General features: G+C 41.4%; 1 protein-coding gene across 12 annotated transcripts in view; it reads left to right on the forward strand.

Annotated features, from left to right (window-relative positions):
* MCF2 (MCF.2 cell line derived transforming sequence) overlaps positions 1-20,381 on the forward strand; it is a 103,661-nt gene that overhangs the window by 29,007 nt on the left and 54,273 nt on the right. For all 12 annotated transcript variants that reach the window (XM_047716210.1, XM_047716207.1, XM_047716203.1 and 9 more), the window contains 2 exons: positions 4,953-5,067; positions 6,661-6,751. In XM_047716210.1, coding sequence (XP_047572166.1) covers positions 4,953-5,067; positions 6,661-6,751 — 206 coding nt within the window. The remainder of the gene's footprint in view (positions 1-4,952; positions 5,068-6,660; positions 6,752-20,381) is intronic.

Below are 20,381 nucleotides of genomic sequence, written 5' to 3' on the forward strand. Positions count from 1 at the left end.
ATGTAATAGTTTGATTTAAGAAGATGACTTGGGAATGGGGACTCTCCGTCACATTTCTCTTGGTAAAGATTAAGGCAGTGAATGAATTTGTTTTTTTTCCAAGTGCACCAGGAAAGAATGTGTATTCTGCTTTTGTTGGATGGAATCTTCTGTTAATGTCGATTAGGTCATGTTGGTTAAGATTGTCACTCAGGTGTACTGTATCCTTGCAGATTTCCTGTCTACTTGTTCTATCAATTATTGAGAGAGGGGTGGTAAAATTTATGTTTTATTTTTTTATTTTTATTAAAATTTCTTTAAAAGATTTATTTAATTTATTTATTTTTTAAAGATTTTATTTATTTATTGGACAGACAGAGATCACAAGTAGGCAGAGAGGCAGGCAGAGAGAGAGGAGGAAGCAGGCTCCCTGCTGAGCAGAGAGCCCGATGCGGGGCTCGATCCCAGGACCCTGAGATCATGACCTGAGCCGAAGGGAGAGGCTTAACCCACCTAGGTGCCCCTTTTATTTATTTTATTTTAAGATTTTATTTATTTATCTATTTGACAGAGAGAGAGAGGGAGAGAGCGAGCGCACAAGTAGTGGAGCAGTAGGCAGAGGGAGAGGGAGAAACAGGCTCTCCACTGAGCAGAGAGCCCAGGACCCTGGCATCATGACCTGAGCTGAGGGCAGCTGCTTAACTGACTGAGCCACACAGGTGCCCCAGATTTATTTATTTTAGAGAGAGAGAGAGAGCATGTACATGAGTGGGGGGGGCAGAGGGAGAGAGAGAGCGCGCGAGAATCTCAAGCAGAGTTCTCACTGAGCTCAGAGCCTGACTTAAGGCTAGATCCCAGGACCCTGAGATTGTGACCTGAGCCAAAACCAAGAGTCAAATGCTTAACTGACTATGCCACCCAGGCGCCCCAGTGGTGCAATTTTTTGACTGAAGTTGTGGATTTGACTGTTTCTCCTTGCACTTCTACCATTTTTTGGTTTCATGTATTTTGAAGCTGCTATCAGGTACATGAGCATTTAGGATTGTTATATTCTCTTGATGAATTTACCACAGTTTGATAATCAATGATTTTCTTAATATGTAGTAATATTCCTGACTCTGAAATCTATTTTGTCTAAAATTAGACAACTTCCTTTTGACTAATTCTACCATGGTATATCTTTTTCTGTCCTTTTCCTTTTTTTTTTTAAATTTTTTTTTATTTTAAAGATTTTTTTTTTTTTTTATTTGACAGACAGATCACAAGTAGGCAGAGGCAGGCAGAGAGAGACAGGAGGAGGCAGGCTCCCTGCCGAGCAGAGAGCCCGATTCGGGACTCGATCCCAGGACCCTGAGATCATGATCTGAGCCAAAGACAGAGGCTTTAACCACTGAGCCACCCAGGCGCCCCTGTCCTTTTCCTTTTAATGCATTTATGCTTCCTATTTAAATTGTATTTCTGGGGTGGCTGGCTGGTTCAGTTGGTAGAGCATGCAACTCTTGATTTTGGGCTTCCAAGTTGAAGTCCCACATAGAGTGTAGAACTTACTTAAAAAAATAAAAATAAGGGGCACCTGGGTTGCTCACTGGATTAAGCTTCTGCCTTCGGCTCAGGTCACGATCCCAGAGTCCTGGGATTGAATCCCGCATCGGGCTCTCTGCTCAGGAGGGAGCCTGCTTCCTCCTCTCTCTCTGCCTGCCTCTCTGCCTACTTGTGATCCCTCCCTCTCTGTCAAATAAATAAATAAAATCTTAATAAACAAATAAATAAAAATAAAAATAAGATTACATTAAAAACTTAAGTATGTTTCTTGTATACAGAATATAGTTGGGTCTCAGTTTTTTTTAATTCAATTTGATCATCTCCAACTAATTGGGATGTCAAGCTTATTTACATTTAATGTGATTATTCATATGAGTGGGTTTAAATCTACCATCTTACTATTTGTTTTCTATTTACCCCTTTAGTTCTTTGTTTTTTTCCCTTCCATTTTTGCTTTCTTTGGGGTTAAGTATTTTTATCAGTCCACTTTATCTCCTTTGCCATTGTCTTATTTTTTGAAGTTAAAAATGTTTTTTTAGTAATCTCTATACCCAACGTGGGGCTTGAACTCACAATCCTAAGATCAAGAGTCACACGCTTGGGGCGCCTGGGTGGCTCAGTGGGTTAAGCCTCTGCCTTCAGCTCAGATCATGGTCTCAGGATCCTGGGATCAAGCCCTGCGTCGGGCTCTCTGCTCAGCAGGGAGTCTGCTTCCCTCTCTCTCGCTGCCTGCCTGTCTGCCTACTAGTGATCTCTCTCGGTCAAATAAATAAATAAAATCTTAAAAAAAAAAAAAGAGTCTCATGCTCTTCCAACTGATCCAGCCAGGTGCCCTCCCATTTACATATTTTTTTTCTCTTTCTCTTTTTTTTTAATCATTTTTTAAATTTATTTTCAGCATAACAGTATTCATTGTTTTTGTACCACACCCAGTGCTCCATGCAATCCTTGCCCTCTCTAATACCCACCACCTGGTTCCCCCAACCTCCCACCCCCCCACCTTTTCAAACTCTTCAGATTGTTTTTCAGAGTTCATAGTCTCTCATGGTTCACCTCCCCTTCCAATTTCCCCCAACTCCCTTCTCCTAACTCCCTATGTCGTCCATGCTATTTGTTATGCTCCACAAATAAGTGAAACCATATGATAATTGACTCTGCACATTGAATTTTTTTTATAACCTTACATCTTTATTTTTTTATTTTTTTATTGTGTTATGTTAGTCACCATAAAATACATCATTAGCTTTTGATGCAGTGTTCCAAGATTCATTGTTTATGCAGCACACCCAGTGCTCCATGCAATACGTGCTCTCCTTGATACCCACCACCAGGCTCACCCAACCCTCCACCCCTCCCCACTGAAACCCTCAGTTTGTTTCTCAGAGTCCACAGTCTCTCTCCTCTCCCCCTCTGACTTCCCCCAATTCGATTATCATTTCCTTCTAACGTCCTCCATGCTATTCCTTATGTTCCACAAGTAAGTGAAACCGTATGATAACTGACTTTCTCTGCTTGACTTATTTCACTCAGCATCATCTCTGGTCCAGTCCATGCTGATGCAAAAGCTTGGGGGTATTCATCCTTTCTGATGATTGAGTAATACTCCAGTGTATATATGGACCACAGAATTTCTAGTACCAAGCTAAATTCAAAGACCACCTTGTAACTTTCCTCATTAAATAATCCTTCAGCTTCCATTTAGCACTAAATATTTACTGAGTGTCTACTCTGTCCAGTTGTTGGACCAGCTGTAGGGTGGGACCTTGAACACATGTAAGGCTCATCCTTGTACGTAGGTGGCTTTCACTCTCAATGTTCCTTATCCTCCATGCTTTGTAGAGGGCTCTCGAGTAGGTACAGACTGAATTTTTAAAAAAATTTTATTTATTTTTTACATTTCTTTTCAGTGTTCCAGAATCCATTGTTTATGCACCACACTCAGTGCTCCATGCAATACATGCCCTCCACAATACCCACCACCAGGCTCACTCAATCTCCCACTCCCGCCCCTCCAAAACCTCAGTTTGTTTCTCAGAGTCCACAGTCTCTCATGGTTCATTTCCCCCTCCATTTCCCCCCAACTCCCTTTTCCTCTCCATTTCCCCATGTCCTCCGTGTTATTCCTTATGCTCCACAAATAAGCGAAACAGTATGATAATTGACTCTCTCTGCTTGACTTATTTCACTCAGCATAATCTCTTCCAGTCCTGTCCATGTTGCTACAAAAGTTGGGTATTCATCCTTTCTGAGGGAGGCATCATACTCCGTTGTGTATATGGACCACATCATCTTTATCCATTCGTCCGTTGAAGGGCATCTTGGTTCTTTCCACAGTTTGGGACCGTGGCCATTGCTGCTATGAACATTGCGGTACAGATGGCTCTTCTTTTCACTACATCTGTATCTTTTGGGGTGAATACCCACTAGTGCAATTGGAGGATCATAGGTAACTCTAATTTCTTAAGGAATCTCCACACTATTTTCCAAAGTGGCTGTACCAACTTGCATTCCCACCAACGGTATAAGAGGGTTCCCCTTTCTCCACATCCTCTCCAACACACGTTGTTTCCTGTCTTGCTAATTTTGGCCATTGTAACTGGTGTAAGGTGGTATCTCAATGTGGTTTTGATTTGAATCTCCCTGTTGGCTAATGATGATGAACATTTTTTCATGTGTCTTTTAGCCATTTGTATGTCTTCTTTGGAGAAGTGTCTGTTCATGTCTTCTGCCCATTTTTTGATGTGATTATCTGCACATTGAATTTTAACCCACAGAGAATTCATGGTCTTGTTTCTTTGCATTAGTAAGAGTCCTATACTGTTGTTGCTGTTAAAGCTTATGTTGTTTCTTCTACAAATTCATTAGAACAGCACTTATTTCCTATAGTTTATATCCTGTATTCTCTCAGGCTCATCATAGATGTAAATGGTTGATTATATCAAGTTGCCCAGTTTGAATTGAGGCCCATAGCATTGGTGAAGAAACCATTATTTCCCGGTACCCTTGGTTGTCCAGCATGAAGGGTCAGCTGTGTTTTTAATTATACGAATTCCATGAAAATTTCTTCTGCGTATAATCACTCAGTTTGCCTTCTCTCTCTCTCTCTCTTTTCTCTTTCTTAAATTCTGTTTTCATTTAGACACACTCCACTACTGTTTTCTTTTTTTAAGTAAGCTCCATGCCCAGTGTGGGGCTTGAACTCAAGATCCTGAGATCAAGAGTCAGATGCTTTACTGGCTGAAGCACCCAGGCACCCCTTGGCTACTTTTTTTTTTTTTTTAACTTAAGGGCATGGTGCCATTTTGATTTATGTGGAGACCATTATCCTTATAAAAGTTACATTGGCCCAAAACTGTCCTCTCAAATCCTCTTACTTGCACTGCTGTTACATGAATTGTTAATTTGTTTGATTTTTTTTTAAATGGTTTTAGGTGGCCGGGGAAAGGAAAATGATTGGATCATTACTTTCCCAGAAAATTGTAATTTCAGATGTATACCAGAAGAAGTGATAGCAAAAGTGCTGACTTACTTGACATCTATTGCCAGGTATAGTATTTCATTACATTTCTTTCAGTTTGGTATGTGTTAGAGACCTATTTGAATGTAATAACAGGAAAAGAGCTTTTTAATGTGACTGTTATTATTATTATGATTGTAAGACTTACCGTCAGAGTAGATAAGAAATAAAACTTAGAAGGGGAAGCCAACAGCTACCTAAATTGCTATAAAAATTATACTGAGGATCTATGAAAACAAAATTGGGAGTCTGGAGATATTTGTCTTCATGAAGAAAAACATAGGTTGAAAATGATGATCATACTTCAAGCTTTGATTTGCCTAAAAGGAAGTCATACTAGCCCAGAGTGAGGGTAGCTCTTCTTCCATGGGTAAAATATGAAGATCAAATGTTAAGTAGACTCAAGAGTGATATTGGAATTTATTAGGAGGATCTTTTTGATATTAGAAGTCATTTGAGACTAGAATGCTTTAAAAGGTAAGTTTCAAAAGCTTCCTTGAAGATTTTATTTAGGTTGAAACAAAATTTTTATCTATTTAATTTTTTTAAAGATTTATTTATTTGAGGGAGACACAGAGAGAGAGAGAGAGAAAGAGAGAGAGAGAGAAAACACGAGCAGAGGGGAAGGGCAGAGGCAGAGGGAGAAGCGGGCTCCATACTGAACAGGGAGCCTGATGTGAGGCTCTATCCCAGGACTAGGAGACCATGACCTGAGCCAAAGGCAGACACTTAACTGACTGAGCCACCCAGGTGCTTGTAGGTTGAAAACAAAAGTTTTTAAAGGAAACATTTTCTGTTTATTAACCCTGAAGACTGAGAGGCCACAAATCTACAATGGTAAAAATATGGAGTTGCGTGAACAGAAGTCAAATCACAGAAACTGAATTTGTAGTGCATCCTTTAAAGCTTGAAAGTCTTTTAGATCTTCTTAGGGCAAATAAAAGTTTTATTATTCATTAAACTGCCTTCTCAAGGAACAGACGAGATAGAAACCTATATTTAATGGTGTTTTTCTGAGTGAATGAATGAATGGATGGATCATTGGCTCTTGATGGATTGCCACGAAAAGGTAAATCTGATGTCATAAAGGACAGCTGTCTATAAGGTTTTCTCCTACCCAAGATTGCAGGATGTCACATTCATTTTAGTGACCTAGCTGCATTATGCTATCACTTGACTATTTAAAAGAATGATGTTAGTGTCAAAAAAGAAATTTTAAATATTGAGTAGTAGAACATGGAATTAAATTGGTTTTCCAGCATAGCACTTTTTAATAGCTTTTCCAATCCAAATTTATCTTTAGTTAAGACATCAGATGTAGGGGCGCCTGGGTGGCTCAGTAGGTTAAGCCTCTGCCTTCGTCTCAGGTCATGATCTCAGAGTGTCCCTGGATGGAGCCCTGCATTGGGTTCTCTGCTCAGCAGGGAGCCTGCTTCCCCCTCCCCCTCTGCCTGCCTCTCTGCCTACTTGTGATCTCTCTCTCTCTCTCTCTCTGTCAAATAAATGAATAAAATCTTAAAAAAAAAAAGACATCAAATGTAATGAAACAGTCAGAATTAAGGGCACAACCTAGCAAATTTGGGTAGTTACTAAGAACAACATTATTTCCTCTTATCTTGCAGGCAAAATGGATCTGACTCTCGGTTTACCATTATACTTGATCGAAGACTGGATACATGGTCTTCCCTCAAAATTTCTCTCCAGAAAATCTCAGTAAGCACCAATGCACTCTTCAGCAGCTTTTTATTTTTGTTTTACACAATGCTTTCTGTTTCTGGGAGTACAGAGTATTTTGGTATTCGGCAATGAGGACAATAAAAACACACAATGAATCAATAAAAAAAGATGGGATGGTGAGACGGGAAAGTATGAAGGGTTGGTAGGGGAGATTAAGCTAAACAGCTCATCCAAAATAAAATCTAATGGGAAAGAATAAGTAGTTAGTGGTTCAAGTTATGAGTGAGAAGAGACTCATGGCTCTCTGTGCCTTTCAGAACCAGGTGAGTTTTTATGGGAGCTTTTTTTTTTTTTTAATGGAAATAGCTCTGTTGTATACTCACTGTATATGGAAAAGCATAAAGAAGAGAGTTTAAAGTAGTAGTCATAATTCATCCATCCACAAATAAACACCTTTTAACATTTTGATGTGTGTCCTTCTCACCGTTTCCCTCCCTGGGATAGAGTAGGGAAGTGACTCAACTATAATACGACTTAGCTCCCTTTCGGAATCTAGCCCCCAGCTTCCCGAGACCCAGACAGAGGAAACAGTGTTCCTAAGAGGAAAATACGAGAGCTGCAATCCTGCCCACAGCCAAGATAATCTTTCACGGTGTCCGGCTCAGCTGGGTTATGGTGGCATTGTCTGACACTTGTTCATAGAAGAGGGAGGTGAGGAACCCGTAGATGACTGAGCTGGCAGGAAGTACCATGTGGCTGACTTCCTCCATCAGACCAGAGTAGCTGGGAATCAATATATTTTTTTCCTTTGAGAACCCAACATCATCAATCATCAGAAATTCTGTCTCCTTGACTGACATGGGAAGCCACTCTCTCCCGAGGCAGTTGATTTGGTCGTGAAAGCAAGACAAAAATCTAAGGTGTTGGACTTCCGAGCCAAGTGTTCTTTTTGCTCTACTAACCTAGCTGCTGAGCAGAAGAAATGCGCTCACATGGTACGACGGATGAGATCATTACTCTTCATACCCAGCCCAAATTATTCTTCATCTTGAGCAAATCCAAGTGGTTTTTTCATTTGTTTCTTTAACAGAAGTGTGTAACGGTAAGCAGTGGGGAGAAGAGTTAACAGGAAATGCACACAAGTTGCTAAAATAAAATAGCAAAACCTTGACTTCCTGTAACACATCGTTGCCTTTCACATTGGTATTGTAATTGTCCTATAGATGAGGGAACTACATTAATAAACACACTTAGGGGAGGGTTTGGGGATGACAGAGCAAAACCAGGCCAAAGCAAGAACTGAATTTTCAGGAACTTCATTTGGTGCTCTTTCCACCTGCTGCTTTCTGTTGTTTTCCAAATGACTTGTGGGTAAACAAATACATTCAGTGTTTTTTTAGAAAAAGGTAAAATTCCTTTGGAGAGAGTACATTTGCCCAGAATATACTGTTGGGCTGTGTCAATGGGCCAAAGTTAAGTAAAAGCTATTCATTTACCTCGCTCTGGCCTTTTAGCATCTATCCTTGGGCTTGTTGAGATTTTGGTTCACGATTCTTTTATACTAAATAAAACGCTTGTTATAATAAAACTTTTTTTATTACACAGCCCAGCTTTTTTCTTTTGGCCCAAACTATCCGCTTGATTAAATTAATTTTCATTGAGTGACCATTGGGCACATGGCATTCATTTCTTGTTAAGATTTTATTTCTATTAATCAAATAGGCCACTTGGAACAGTCTTGTTTTTCTTCTAAAAGAGAAAGATAAGATTTGGTCTTGATCCTGTTAGTTGAGGGTCAACAGAGTAATAGTGATTTGTTTCTTGGGAGGCGAAGGTCCCCTTTCTGTTTCCCTAGGAATGGTCTTTCAATGGAGAAGTATGGACCATAGTTCAGCCCAGAGCTTGGCACTCAGGGTCCCTTCATTCTCTTAACTGCTGGACTGCTGGTGTGAGGCAAGATGGGGGCTCCGGTGAGGGTGACACGTAGATTAAGCGCTGTTTCCTTTTAACAGGTTAAATGTTTCTATTCATGGTATAGTTTCTATGCCCATACTCAAGAGCACATTAATTACATCTCTACCATAACTAGCCGTTGGGCGCAGTTTGCATTAAAGATAAATACTGAATGCAAGCTAATTTCAAGAGCAAGAGTTGCATTCAGAAAGGATTTCTGGTCCAGATTGCCCCTGTATAGATAGCTGTAACTGTCTTCGGCATATTACTTTGAACAAGTATCTTTGAAATAATCATATAACTCAATTTAAAGACCTTAATTTGTAAATTCCAAAATAAACTATGCAGTTAGGTTATACTTCATAATTAATGATTAGAAACAAAATTGTTTAAAAGGAGCTTTTATTGGGGCGCCTGGGTGGCTCAGTGGGTTGAAGCCTCTGCCTTCGGCTCAGGTCATGATCCCAGGGTCTTGGGATCAAGCCCTGCATCGGTCTCTCTGCTCCGCGGAGAGCCTGCTTCCTCCTCTCTCTCTGCCTGCCTCCCTGCATACTTGTGATCTCTGTCTGTCAAATAAATACATAAAAATAAAAAAAACTTAAATAAGAGCTTTTATTGCCTGGGGGCTCAGTCATTAAGCGTCTGCCTTTGGCTCAGGTCATGATCCTAGGGTCCTGGGATCGAGTCCACATCCTGCTTCTCCCCTCCCCCTCTCCCTACTTGTGTCCCCTCTCTCATTATCTCACTGTCTCCCTCTCTCTCTCTCAAATAAATAAATAATAATTTTTAAAAAAAGAACTTTTGTTTATTTGAGAGAGAGAGAGCAAGCATGAGCAGGGGGAGGGGGAGAAGGAGTGAAAGAGCAAAATCTTCGGATGAAGCAGACTCTGTGCTGAGCCTGAGCCCAAATGGGGCTCAATCCCAGGACCCTGGACCCTGAGATCATAACCTGAGCTGAAACCAAGAGCTTGTGGCTCAACAGACTGAGCCACCCAGGTGCCCCAGGAAAAGTTGGTGTGTTCTTTCTGGATTATTATCAAAATTTCATAAACTGTTGACTTTTCGCAAGGCTTAAACTCAGAATAGAATTTAATAATAATATTAAAAAAACCCAAATCCTGAAGTGTATTTTAAGTTATAGGGCCGGGTAGTGTAGGACAGGAATAAAGATATCAGTTAATACTACCTTCACAAAGATTCTTAGCATTCCACCTTAAAAAAGCAAACTGCGCAGAAGAGAAAGCCAGTCCCAGCAAGCCCCTAGGAGGAGAGTCGAGTGTGTTTTTTTTTTTTTTTTTTTTCCTTCCTCCACTCTTAGGACATGCCTGATCTTCCCGAGCTAATCCATGAGGCTCAATCTGGCTAAGTAATTGGGGGAATGTGTCCCCTTTGAATTACAATGAGCAGCCGGGAAGGCTCTGTCAGCTGACTAATCAGGGGTAGTGGGGTTTCTGCGAGCTGCCACCGCCGCCGCGGTAATGGAAGCAGCCACGGTAGCTTTGTGTGACAGAGATTTTTGGCTGCCGCTTTTAAACACTACCCCAGAAGCAGCTCATATTTCATCAATGTTGCATTGACTATTGGAAAAGAAGAGTGTTCTTGTGTATAGGCGAGATGGCAGAAGCAACTCCCCCGAGAGGCAAGATGAGGTTCAGAAGGAATGCGGTAAGGGCTCTGCCTGCAGTCCTGGAAAGCCTGTATTCCCAAGTTCAAGTGCAGGGATGCTGCAGCATGGTGCTATAGCACAGACCGAGGCTGAATGGGGCTTTTAAGGACAGATGGAGAGAATGGAGATGTGTATTTGCATGAATTGCCTTGATATGATTACTGCGATATTGACAGGGAAATGTAAGGGAGTCCAGGAGGTTGAACGTGATTTCAGAAATCTGTGATTCAGTTGATAAAGAAGCCTCATTAGTGAGGTTATTTGTGTCAGACCATATGAACAGTTTTGAATCGGGCAGACTAGCTTTAAATCACTAGTTAAAATAATAGCTAACAAAAGGATTCATCTCTCTTTCACCGTGGTCAAGGCGAGGATGTTATCGTGGACAGATCTGGAGCCGACTTGATCAGCATCTGAAAAGGCAGCCCTTCCTGGGTGTTACTTACTGTTCAAGTGAAAAATTTTTAAGTCTAATGATTTGAGATATTTCAGATTTCATCTGTTCTCCAGATTCCAACTTTAAAGATGCAGGATTCTAGCCTGTTGACAACTTTTTTTTTTTTTTTAAGGGAAAAAAAGTGACTTGCTTTTCGTTGTAGACTAGGATTTTGAAACCTCTTCTTTCAGATAGGTTTCAAACACTTTTGTAATTATTTTTTTTCCCCTTCGTTAGTTCACTTGTATGCTAAATTCCCAGCAAATTTCTAAAGTGATATTTAGATGTATTTTGGGGAAATATGAAGGAACACTGGCTAATTTAATAACTGGTCATCTTTTAAATGCCACTCTTTTTCTTTGAAAACTTAACATTATTGATGTTACCATTTAAAATATAACACTTGCTCATTAAAAAAACCGAGGCAACACACAAAAACAAAGTAAAAATCAGCCTTAGGAAAAAAAAAATGACATTTGGAGTCAAAAGTAAGATAAGGGAACTAAACCAGTATGAGTTTTATTTTTGCTGGGTGAGAGTAAATGAATCACTGGGTAAATGAATGATTTATTTTCTTAAAAAGCTTTTAGGACAGAATGATATTTTAAAAATTGCAGTTGAAGATGTGAATCTTTTTCTCTTGACAAAATTGTATCTTCAGCTCTACGCATGATTTTGTACTTGGGAGTAAATAGTTTCAGACTTTAGACAGACAATTTCTAGTGCGCAGGAAATGCCTGTGTATGTGCTTAGTGGTATTGGGTGCAACTGACATTGGTACTTTTGTTATCAAAAGAAACTGACTTAAACTTTCCGGAAGTTCCTAATTCCTTTATATACATAGATGTTTTCTCAGTGCTGAACTTAGTTCTATCTGTATGCACATATGTTAATATGCACACACGTAAATACAGCACACAAGTTCTAACTGAATAGACCTATCTAGTCTGCTGCTGTTCTACACAAGATACAGGTTACCAAGGAAACCATGGCATGGCTACTGAGCTGAAAAGGCTCTGAGTCTAGTTAGAGAAGGTAGGACGTGTTCATACTGGACTATTACGCAGGTGACATTTGTTTGGACCTTAAGCAAGAGCATATGTTTCTTTTACTTTGTTTCTGCCCTCCATTTTTCTCTGCAATGAATTACTTTAAGTGGCCCCTAGGAATACATATCTTGAAATGAAATTTATTGGATTAAGTTCAAGACCTAGAACTATAGTGGAAGATACATTGGCTCTGTTTACATCTGTGGGCGTGACCAGAGTGAAAAATTTGAAACTTGCTGGTGACACCGTGGTTTGACCTGTGGGATCTCTGGAGTTGGGCTGATTTTGGAGGCTATGATAGGTTTCACCTGAAAGGATGGGACAGCGGATCTAAAGTCCAAAGAGAGGATTAAACAGGTCACTCAGTGGAAATCATGATGACTGTGGCCATTGAGAGGGAGGGGAAGAGAACAGACAAGAAGGGCAAAACCTCAAGGAAGGAATATCGCCCAGGACTGTTCTGCCCTGAGGTAGAAAATGTAGAAAACATTTTCAAAGAAATAACTAGAGTAACTGACAAGTGCGTATAGGGTGTATGAATCGCCTCTCTTAGATGCCGCACAAAGGATTTAAATTAGGTTAATTTCCAGACTGTCGTACTGAAACGATGCATCAGGTTTATGCCTTTTGTTGTTACTGGCGTTCTGACTGTTGTAAGGGCCCTGTAACTAGAGAATTTGAGGGTAGGCTTGAGAAGGGAGTAAATCATCTCTAGGTGGGAAAGGAAGGAGCTGGTTAATTCTGTGCCCATTAACTTGAAGAACCAGTAAGAGCTGTTGCAGAGGGCTGGGGCAGGCTGGAGGACGGCTGGGGAGGGCTGGGGGACGGCTGGGGAGGGCTGGGGCGGGCTGGGGAGGGCTGGGGAGTGGCCGTGTGCAGTGACTAGAGAAATGGCTCCAAGCCCTGTTGAAGGTGGGCAGCGTGTTCATCTTACTGAGGTGCCTTTAAGCAGTCACATGTTGACACTCCAAAAAGAAAAAAAAAAAATGCGTGCAAGAAGCTTTTTAAAAGCAATGCTGTTTCCTCTCTCATGCTGTCTTTCTTTTTCTGTTTATAAAAATACAAACAAAATAAGGCTGACCTTTGCCCACATGCCCTTGCTTTTTCGACAGGTTCTCAAAAACGATTTATAGTTGTAAAATGTAGGGTTTGCTTGTGGAAAAAATAGAAATTGTGCTTTTTCATGTTTATATAACCATACAGATTAGAGATTCTTAAAGCAGCACAGCAAAGAATTTAGAAATATAGTATCCCCAAACTGAAATGGAAAAGCTCAGTGGTCTTGAGTGATCTTCGCTGTCGTATAGGTACATTGGATACGCCTTATGATAGGTGACAGGTGGTTCATTTAAATGCTAGTTGTAAAGTGGATTTTCTTGAAACCTTTAGATAAATATCTGCATATAGAAAAAAAGGACTTTCTATACCTATGTGTTTGTTCACACTCGAATACATGCAACCTGATCTTAAGTCCCTATGGCCTTTCAGGTTAAAATTTCTCCAGCGATCTGTCCCCTCAAGATTCTCCTAGCCAGCAATCACAGAAGAGTATATAGTATCGATACTGGCCCACGTTCAGATACATGAAACATTATGCAAACTGGTAGTCCAAAGATGTGTTTTGTTTAGACAAACGTGTCGAAACACAAAGATGTGTCTGGTTTGTTTCAGCAAACTTTGAACTTGTTTCTCATCTTTAAAGATCCTCAAGTTTCACACAAATCTGGATTTCTGGCTTCTTTTGAGAAATCAGTGACTTGGCAAAGCCCACCTTTCTGTCTTACATTCAGCTGAAACTGACTAGTGAGTGCCATCCCTCTCCCAGCGCCCGGTGCTTTCCAGTTCACCAGAATCCCCACCATTTCCTATTACTCCTCATCATCTCCGGAGAGTGTGAGTTGTCATTTGCTTCCTCATTCAGGCTGTCTTTCGATTAAACCCTGCCTACTTCACATGTTTACATTGTCCCCCTAACACATGGTAGGCATTCATGTTTGTCACCTTTGCTGTAGGTTTCAGGTTTAGACTCCCAGCCTTGAAACTGATCCTTGTACAATCTTTGCCATGCTTCTCCAAATTCTTCCAGTTGCTCCTTTTTCTATCCATTAGGAGTTTCTCCAGAGGAAGGAGAGCTAAAATGAAAAAAATGTATGTTCTTTTTATTTTCTGGCCATAGCCTGTTTAAGAGTCTGGCTCTGCAGTCAGGAGAACCTGGGTTCTTCATTCTGCTACTTCCAAGCTAGAAGTTCTCAGTGTATTAGCGCCCAACTGCTGCTGTAACAACTACAAACTTAGCAGCTCAAAACAACACAGATGTGTTCTATTAACAGTTCTGGGATCAGAAGTCCAAAATAAGTCTCACTGGGCTAGAAGAAAGGTGTGTTACTAGCAGGGCAGTGTTCCTTCTGGAAGCTCTAGAGGAGAATCCATTTTCTTGACTTTTCCAGGTTCTAGAGGCTACCCATATTCCTTGGCTCATGACCTTGTATCACTGACCTCTGCTTCTAGTGTCACAACTCCTCTGACTCTACTGCCTCCCTCTCTGTTTAATAAGGATCCTCGTGATTACATTGTTCCACCCCAATAATCCAGAATTATCTCCCCATCTCAAGATCCTTAACTTAATCATATTTACAAAGTCCCTTTTGCTTTATAAAGTAACATATTTATAATTTCCAGGGATTAAGATGTGGACATCTTTGGGGACTCATTATCTAGTCTACCACAGTCAATTTCTCCAGTTGTGAAACAAGGATAAAAATAGAACCTAATGTATGGAAAGTATTTAGCACAGTGTCATAATAATGCTCATGATGATCGTAATTCTTATAATAGTGCTTTCAGTAGAAAGCTATATTCTCACCCATGCTTACCCAGCCAGTCTCCTCTCCCCTAACATAAGGCCTTGAGAGGTCCTGAGTATATATGAATGTGTGTATTTGAAAAATTCTGTATTTGGAGCACCTGGCTGGCTCAGTTGGAAGAGCATCTGACTCTCAATCTCAGGGTTGTGAGTCTGGGCCCCATGGTGGATGTAGAGATTATTTTAAAATAAAATAATAAAAAAACAACTTTTTTAAAAAAAGATTTTATTTATTTGTCAGCACAAGTAGGGAGAGCAGCAGGCAGAGGGAGAAGCAGGTTTCTTGCTGAGCAGGGAGCTTGGATGTGGGGCTCAATCCCAGGTCTCTGGGATCGAGACCTGAGCCGAAGGCAAACACTTCACCGACTGAGCCACCCAGGCGTCCCTTAAAAAAACAACTTTACAAAATTTTGTATTTCTGTCTAGTTGATACACAGTATTATGTTAGTTTCAGATGCACAGCATACCGATTGGACACTTCTTTGGGCTATGCTGTGCTTCCCACAAGCGTAGCTCCCATCTGTCACCGTATAACACCACATAGGATCATTTTCTGTATTCCGTGTGCTGTATGTATACACACACACACACACACACACACACACACACACACTTTTTTTGCTAAAGAAAGCTAAGGAAAGTTGTCGTTCATGTGAGGTTGTGGATTTGCTGTAACTACACAGTGTGGCAAGCACCTGTTTAGGTTCAGGATAAGTAAATGGGACGGGGATCGAAAAATCCGTTACAACTGGTTTGCATGCGGGATCTGATGGGTGCGAGGGATGGAAACCATATACAGGGTCTGAACTGTAGGATTTCATTTTCTAAGAAAACATAACTGACCAATCAGATGGGATTGTTTGAGGGCCACCCAGCTATTTGATGGTTATAAAGCTCTGGCCTACAAGGTATTTATTGCTCCAAATGGCTATTAAATTTGAGAGTAGCTATAAGTTTAACAAAGCCCATGTGTTCTAGGAGGATCCGCATGGTAGCAAAATAAGGATTCTAAAATTACCGTATAATGAAAAACATTGTAAATGTAATTATACAAGCACTAGCTGAAGTTTTCATCCTTGATAATGCGTTTTTTTAAAAATGCTAATTTTGTGGGTTTTTTGGGACGAGCAAATCACTAAGCATTTTGAATGAATTAAGGAAGGAGAATGTATGATAAAATAATCAGGAAGTTTTACTTAAGAATGATTTGATTAGAATGTAGAATTATCTTTGGAGGTTTCAGTGTTGGGATAAACCACTTTTTCAAATATAGGGAGTAACTGATATTTTTTTTTTAGATTTTATTTATTGATTTGAGGGCGACAGAGAGAGAGCACCAGGGAGAGGGAGAACAGATTCCCTGTTGAGCGTGGAGCCTGAAGTGATCAAGCCTGGGCTGGATCCAGGACCCTGAGATCATGACCTGAGCTGAAGGCAGCTGCTTAACTGAGCCACCCAGGCGCCCTATAGGCAATAACTGACTTAATAAATAGCTAACAGGGGTGCGTGTCTGGCTCAGTCAGAAGAGTGTGTTACTCTTGATATCAGGGTCGTGAGTTCGAGTCCCACGTTGGGTGTAAGAGATGACTTAATAAATGAATAAACAAAACTTAAAAAACAATAAATAAAATGAAATATGAAAAAAAATTAGCTAACGTAAAATCCCTGATTTATCAGCAGACGGATATCCCCAAACCCTGCCTGTATGTGCTTTCCTATGGATTCTGTGGGCACCGGTTCTAATTTTCTCTCCTCTCAGCTTTGTTCCCTCCTGTGTAATTCGTTGTCCTTGGACCTGAGACCGGGGCCTTACCTCAGCCAGAGAGCTGCCACGTGGCCTTTTGTGTTTCTAATGGTGTCACCCTCAGCCCCTGACGGTTTGGGAGGTGGGCCAGTATTCCAGGCTTTCATTCGCTTAGCCCGAGGGCCTTGCATCTAAAGATTTCCTGTATGAGACCAGAGAATATGACATTAAGGAAAGTCAGAGAGACAAGGATGATGAGACCAGGTCCACCTAGAGTCCAGGACAGAACAAAACAGATTTTGCTTGAAGTGCTGGCAAAGGTAGGGTGCTTTCAATTTCATTTAAGGGGAAAAAAAGTAAAAAGGCAAGCTGGGTCAAGGCTGGTAAGTATAATAATGATTCTGGGAATGATCTATTTGAAGAAGAAGGAAAGGCTTCGGGGTGCCTGGATGGCTCAGTGGGTTAAAGCCTCTGCCTTCGGCTCAGGTCATGATCCCAGGGTCCTGGGATCGAGCCCCGCACCAGGCTCTCTGCTCAGAGGGGAGCCTGCTTCCTCCTCTCTCTCTCTGCCTACTTGTGATCTCTGTCAAATAAAAAAATAAATAAAATCTTACAAAAAAAAGAAGGAAAGTCTTCTCCCCTAAAGAGAATGGGGTAGAAGCAGACTCCGCTGTCAGTCTAAAAATAGGTCCAGAGTTCTCACAAGTTTCTGCCAGCCTCCCCCTCAGCAAGCCTTTATCGATAACCCACAAGTTTTCTACCTAAACCCACTTGCCTTAAGGTCCAAGAATCCATGGTAAAATTTAAAAACAATCTCTTTATTTTTTTATTAGGTTATGTTAGTCAGCATAAAGTACTTTATTGGTTTTTGATGTAGTGTGCCATGATTCATTATTTGAGTGTTTTATTTTAGGGTTTATAGAATGCCTTTATATTCATTATTTATTTTAATTCCTACAATAACTGTAGGAAGTATGTACCCTGTTTAGCATAAATTAAAATGCACATTATGTACATGCTATAGGGTAGACTATACATCCTTCTGGAACTCTGTCTCTCCTTCCAGTTCTCTCTCACGTTAGCTCTGTTCTTTGACATAAGCCTCCTCCAGCCGCAGGGCTCATGGCTGCCAGTGGGTCTCGAACTGTACCCTCCAAGCTTTCGTCTGGCAACGCTAGTTTGAAGAACCCAGGGCAGGGCTTGGGTCCCCCTGACATCAGCTTTTCATCCCACTACTAATCAGGGTGTATTGGGAGGCGAGGTCTTGAAGAAAGAGAGCAGTTCTCATTTGGAACCTGTATTAACACTAGTAAGAGGCCGTGTTTGGACTGTGACAACAGAATATTGTGCCTGGCTTATAAACAAAAGGTTTTTTTTTTTTTTTAAAGATTTTATTTATTTATTTATTTATCAGAGAGAGAGAGAGAGAGAGAGCGCGCGAATGTGCTAGAGAGCGCATAAGCAGGGGGAGCAGCAGGCAGAGGGAGAAGCAGATTCCCCGCTGAACAGGGAGCCCAGTGCAGGGCTCGATCCCAGGACCCTGGGATCATGGCCTGAGCTGAAGGCAGAGACTTTAACCCAGTGAGCCACCCAGGTGCCTGAAAGATTTTATTTTTAAGTAATCTCTATACCCATCATGGGGCTTGAACTCACAGCCTGGAGATCAAGAGTCCCATGCTCTACCGACTGAGCCAGCCAGGTGCCCTTGAAATTGGAAATTTTTTCAATTTAAAAAAATTTTTTAAAGGTTTTATTTGAGATCGAGAGAGAGAGAGACAGAGACAGAGAGAGAAACAGAGAGAGAGAGCACAAGTTGGAGGGGCAGAGGGAGAAGGAGAGAGAATCCCAAGTAGACTCTGCAGAGCCTGACTTTGGGCTGGATCCCAGGACTCTGAGATCATGACCTGAGCTGAAATTAGGAGTCAGATGCTTATCCTACTGAGTCACTTGGGTGCCCCCCCCTTTTTTAGGAGAGGGAAAAAAAATCCCTAGTTTTTTTTAAAAAAAGATTTATATATTTATTTCAGAGAGAGAGCGGGAGGGGGGCAGAGAGAGAGGGAGAAGGAGAGAAGCAGACTCCCCGCTGAGCGTGGAGCCGAACGTGGGACTCAGTCCAAAGACCCTGAGATCATACCCTGAGCTGAAATCAAGAGTCAGAGGCTTAACCGACTGAGCCACCCAGGCGCTCCCCCCAAATCTCCAGTTTTAAACCTGTCTTTCCCGAAAGTCTAGGTCTTATACCTCAGTGAAAGTTACTCTTTTTGTTACTAGACTTTCGTTTTTAAAGCAGGTTTAGGGTCACAGCAAATCGAGCACAGGAAACGCAGAGTTCCCATGTAACCCCCCGCTCCACTTTGTATCTTATTAATTTTCGTTTTATAGTTTTGTTCCATTATTAATATTCCAGCCTGCCTGAAAGATTGCTCATTTTAAGCATTTTTGTCATGTTTGTCTCTGTTCTGCTTTAATCCACTGTTTGGGGGCCGATGACTCAACATTTCCAGTCCAGACTTCTTTCCCTCTGGGCTTGTCCACATGTCTGTCTGATGGCCATCATCTGGATGTCCTGCTGACCCTTCCAGCCCAATATGTGCAGGAATGGGGAATCAGTCTCTTGTCCCCCTTCTTAAAACCCACTTCTGGGGTGCCAGGCTGGCTCAGTTGGAAGAGCATGCGACTGTTGATCTCACGGTCGTGAGTTTGAGCCCCATGTTGGGTGTAGAGATTACTAAAAAAAAAAAAAAAAAATTAAAAAAGTTTAAAAAAACCCCCTTGCTTCTCCTGTGTTCCCCATGTTAGCAAGGGTCTTGTCATGCACCCCGTTACTCGAGCGATTGGTTATTGACTGGTGCAGTCTCTCTTATCAGACACATTCTGTCATCATGTCATCATCCTCCTAAATCCTCCACTAATTACTGCAGCTGTTCCTGCATTTCAGAAACTCATCAGCCCTGATCTGCATTACTGGGCCGGCCTCCTAGCTCATCAGGCTGTTTCCACTCTTGTCCAACTCCCGTCCTTTCCTAAAGCCAGAGCGATCCTTCCAAAACGCAGATCTGACTATATTGCTCTGTTGCCTAAAACCTCTTAGAGTCTCCCCTTGCCTCCAGGGAAGAACCCAAGGTCTCTCCTAATCTGGCTCCTGTCCATCTTTTAGAACCACCTCCCATTGCCACACTCCCTGGTGTCATTTTCCTCCACCTTTCTTGACTGGGACCTACTTCTCAGGATTATTACGAAGAGGTGCAACGATAAAGTTGACAAGTTACTTGCCCTAGTAGGCATTTGATGAATATTGAATATGAATATTGGCCCATATGAATAGTGGGCCATACTATTTTATCTCTCACTAATTTTACGTAGTGCCCTCCTGGTCTTGTAGTAACTATGTCTTGGCCGCCTACTGCATCTTAGTATTCTAGAAACATTCGTGCTCCAGAATGACATTCTGACCCAGTTGATTCCATTTTATGCTTCAGAGAGACCGTTGTGACCTTCCTATGTCTAGGATGCCCTGTACTAGCACTTCCTGTTGCATAGTATTCTGTATTTCCTTCGTTTCACTTATTAACTTGGGTTATAGAGTGACAGTTACTGATGTACTGCACTGGTAGACTGTCATTTTCTTGCAAGGTGGGTGGGGACTACATCTTATTAATTTGGGTGCACTAAATGCTAATGGTGCGTGACAATCATGCACTTAACTTCAGGGAGTGGACATGGAGATGATACTCAGTGAGTGTTTGGGTGAAACTAGAAATAAGATTCCACAGCACAGGTTTCTTCCATTTTTTTTAGTGCAGGTACACAGTATTGAAGCTCCCTTTGGTTTGTAGGATTATCCCAGGATCCTGCCTCCCAATTCTGTTTCCCAGAGAATAAATGCAATTCAAGTGCAAATGACTAACTTTAAAATGAAGTTCAAGGGGCGCCTGGGTGGCTCAGTGGGTTAAGC

Source organism: Lutra lutra, chromosome X (genome assembly GCF_902655055.1).
Source record: "Lutra lutra chromosome X, mLutLut1.2, whole genome shotgun sequence".
Classification (NCBI taxonomy): domain Eukaryota; kingdom Metazoa; phylum Chordata; class Mammalia; order Carnivora; family Mustelidae; genus Lutra; species Lutra lutra.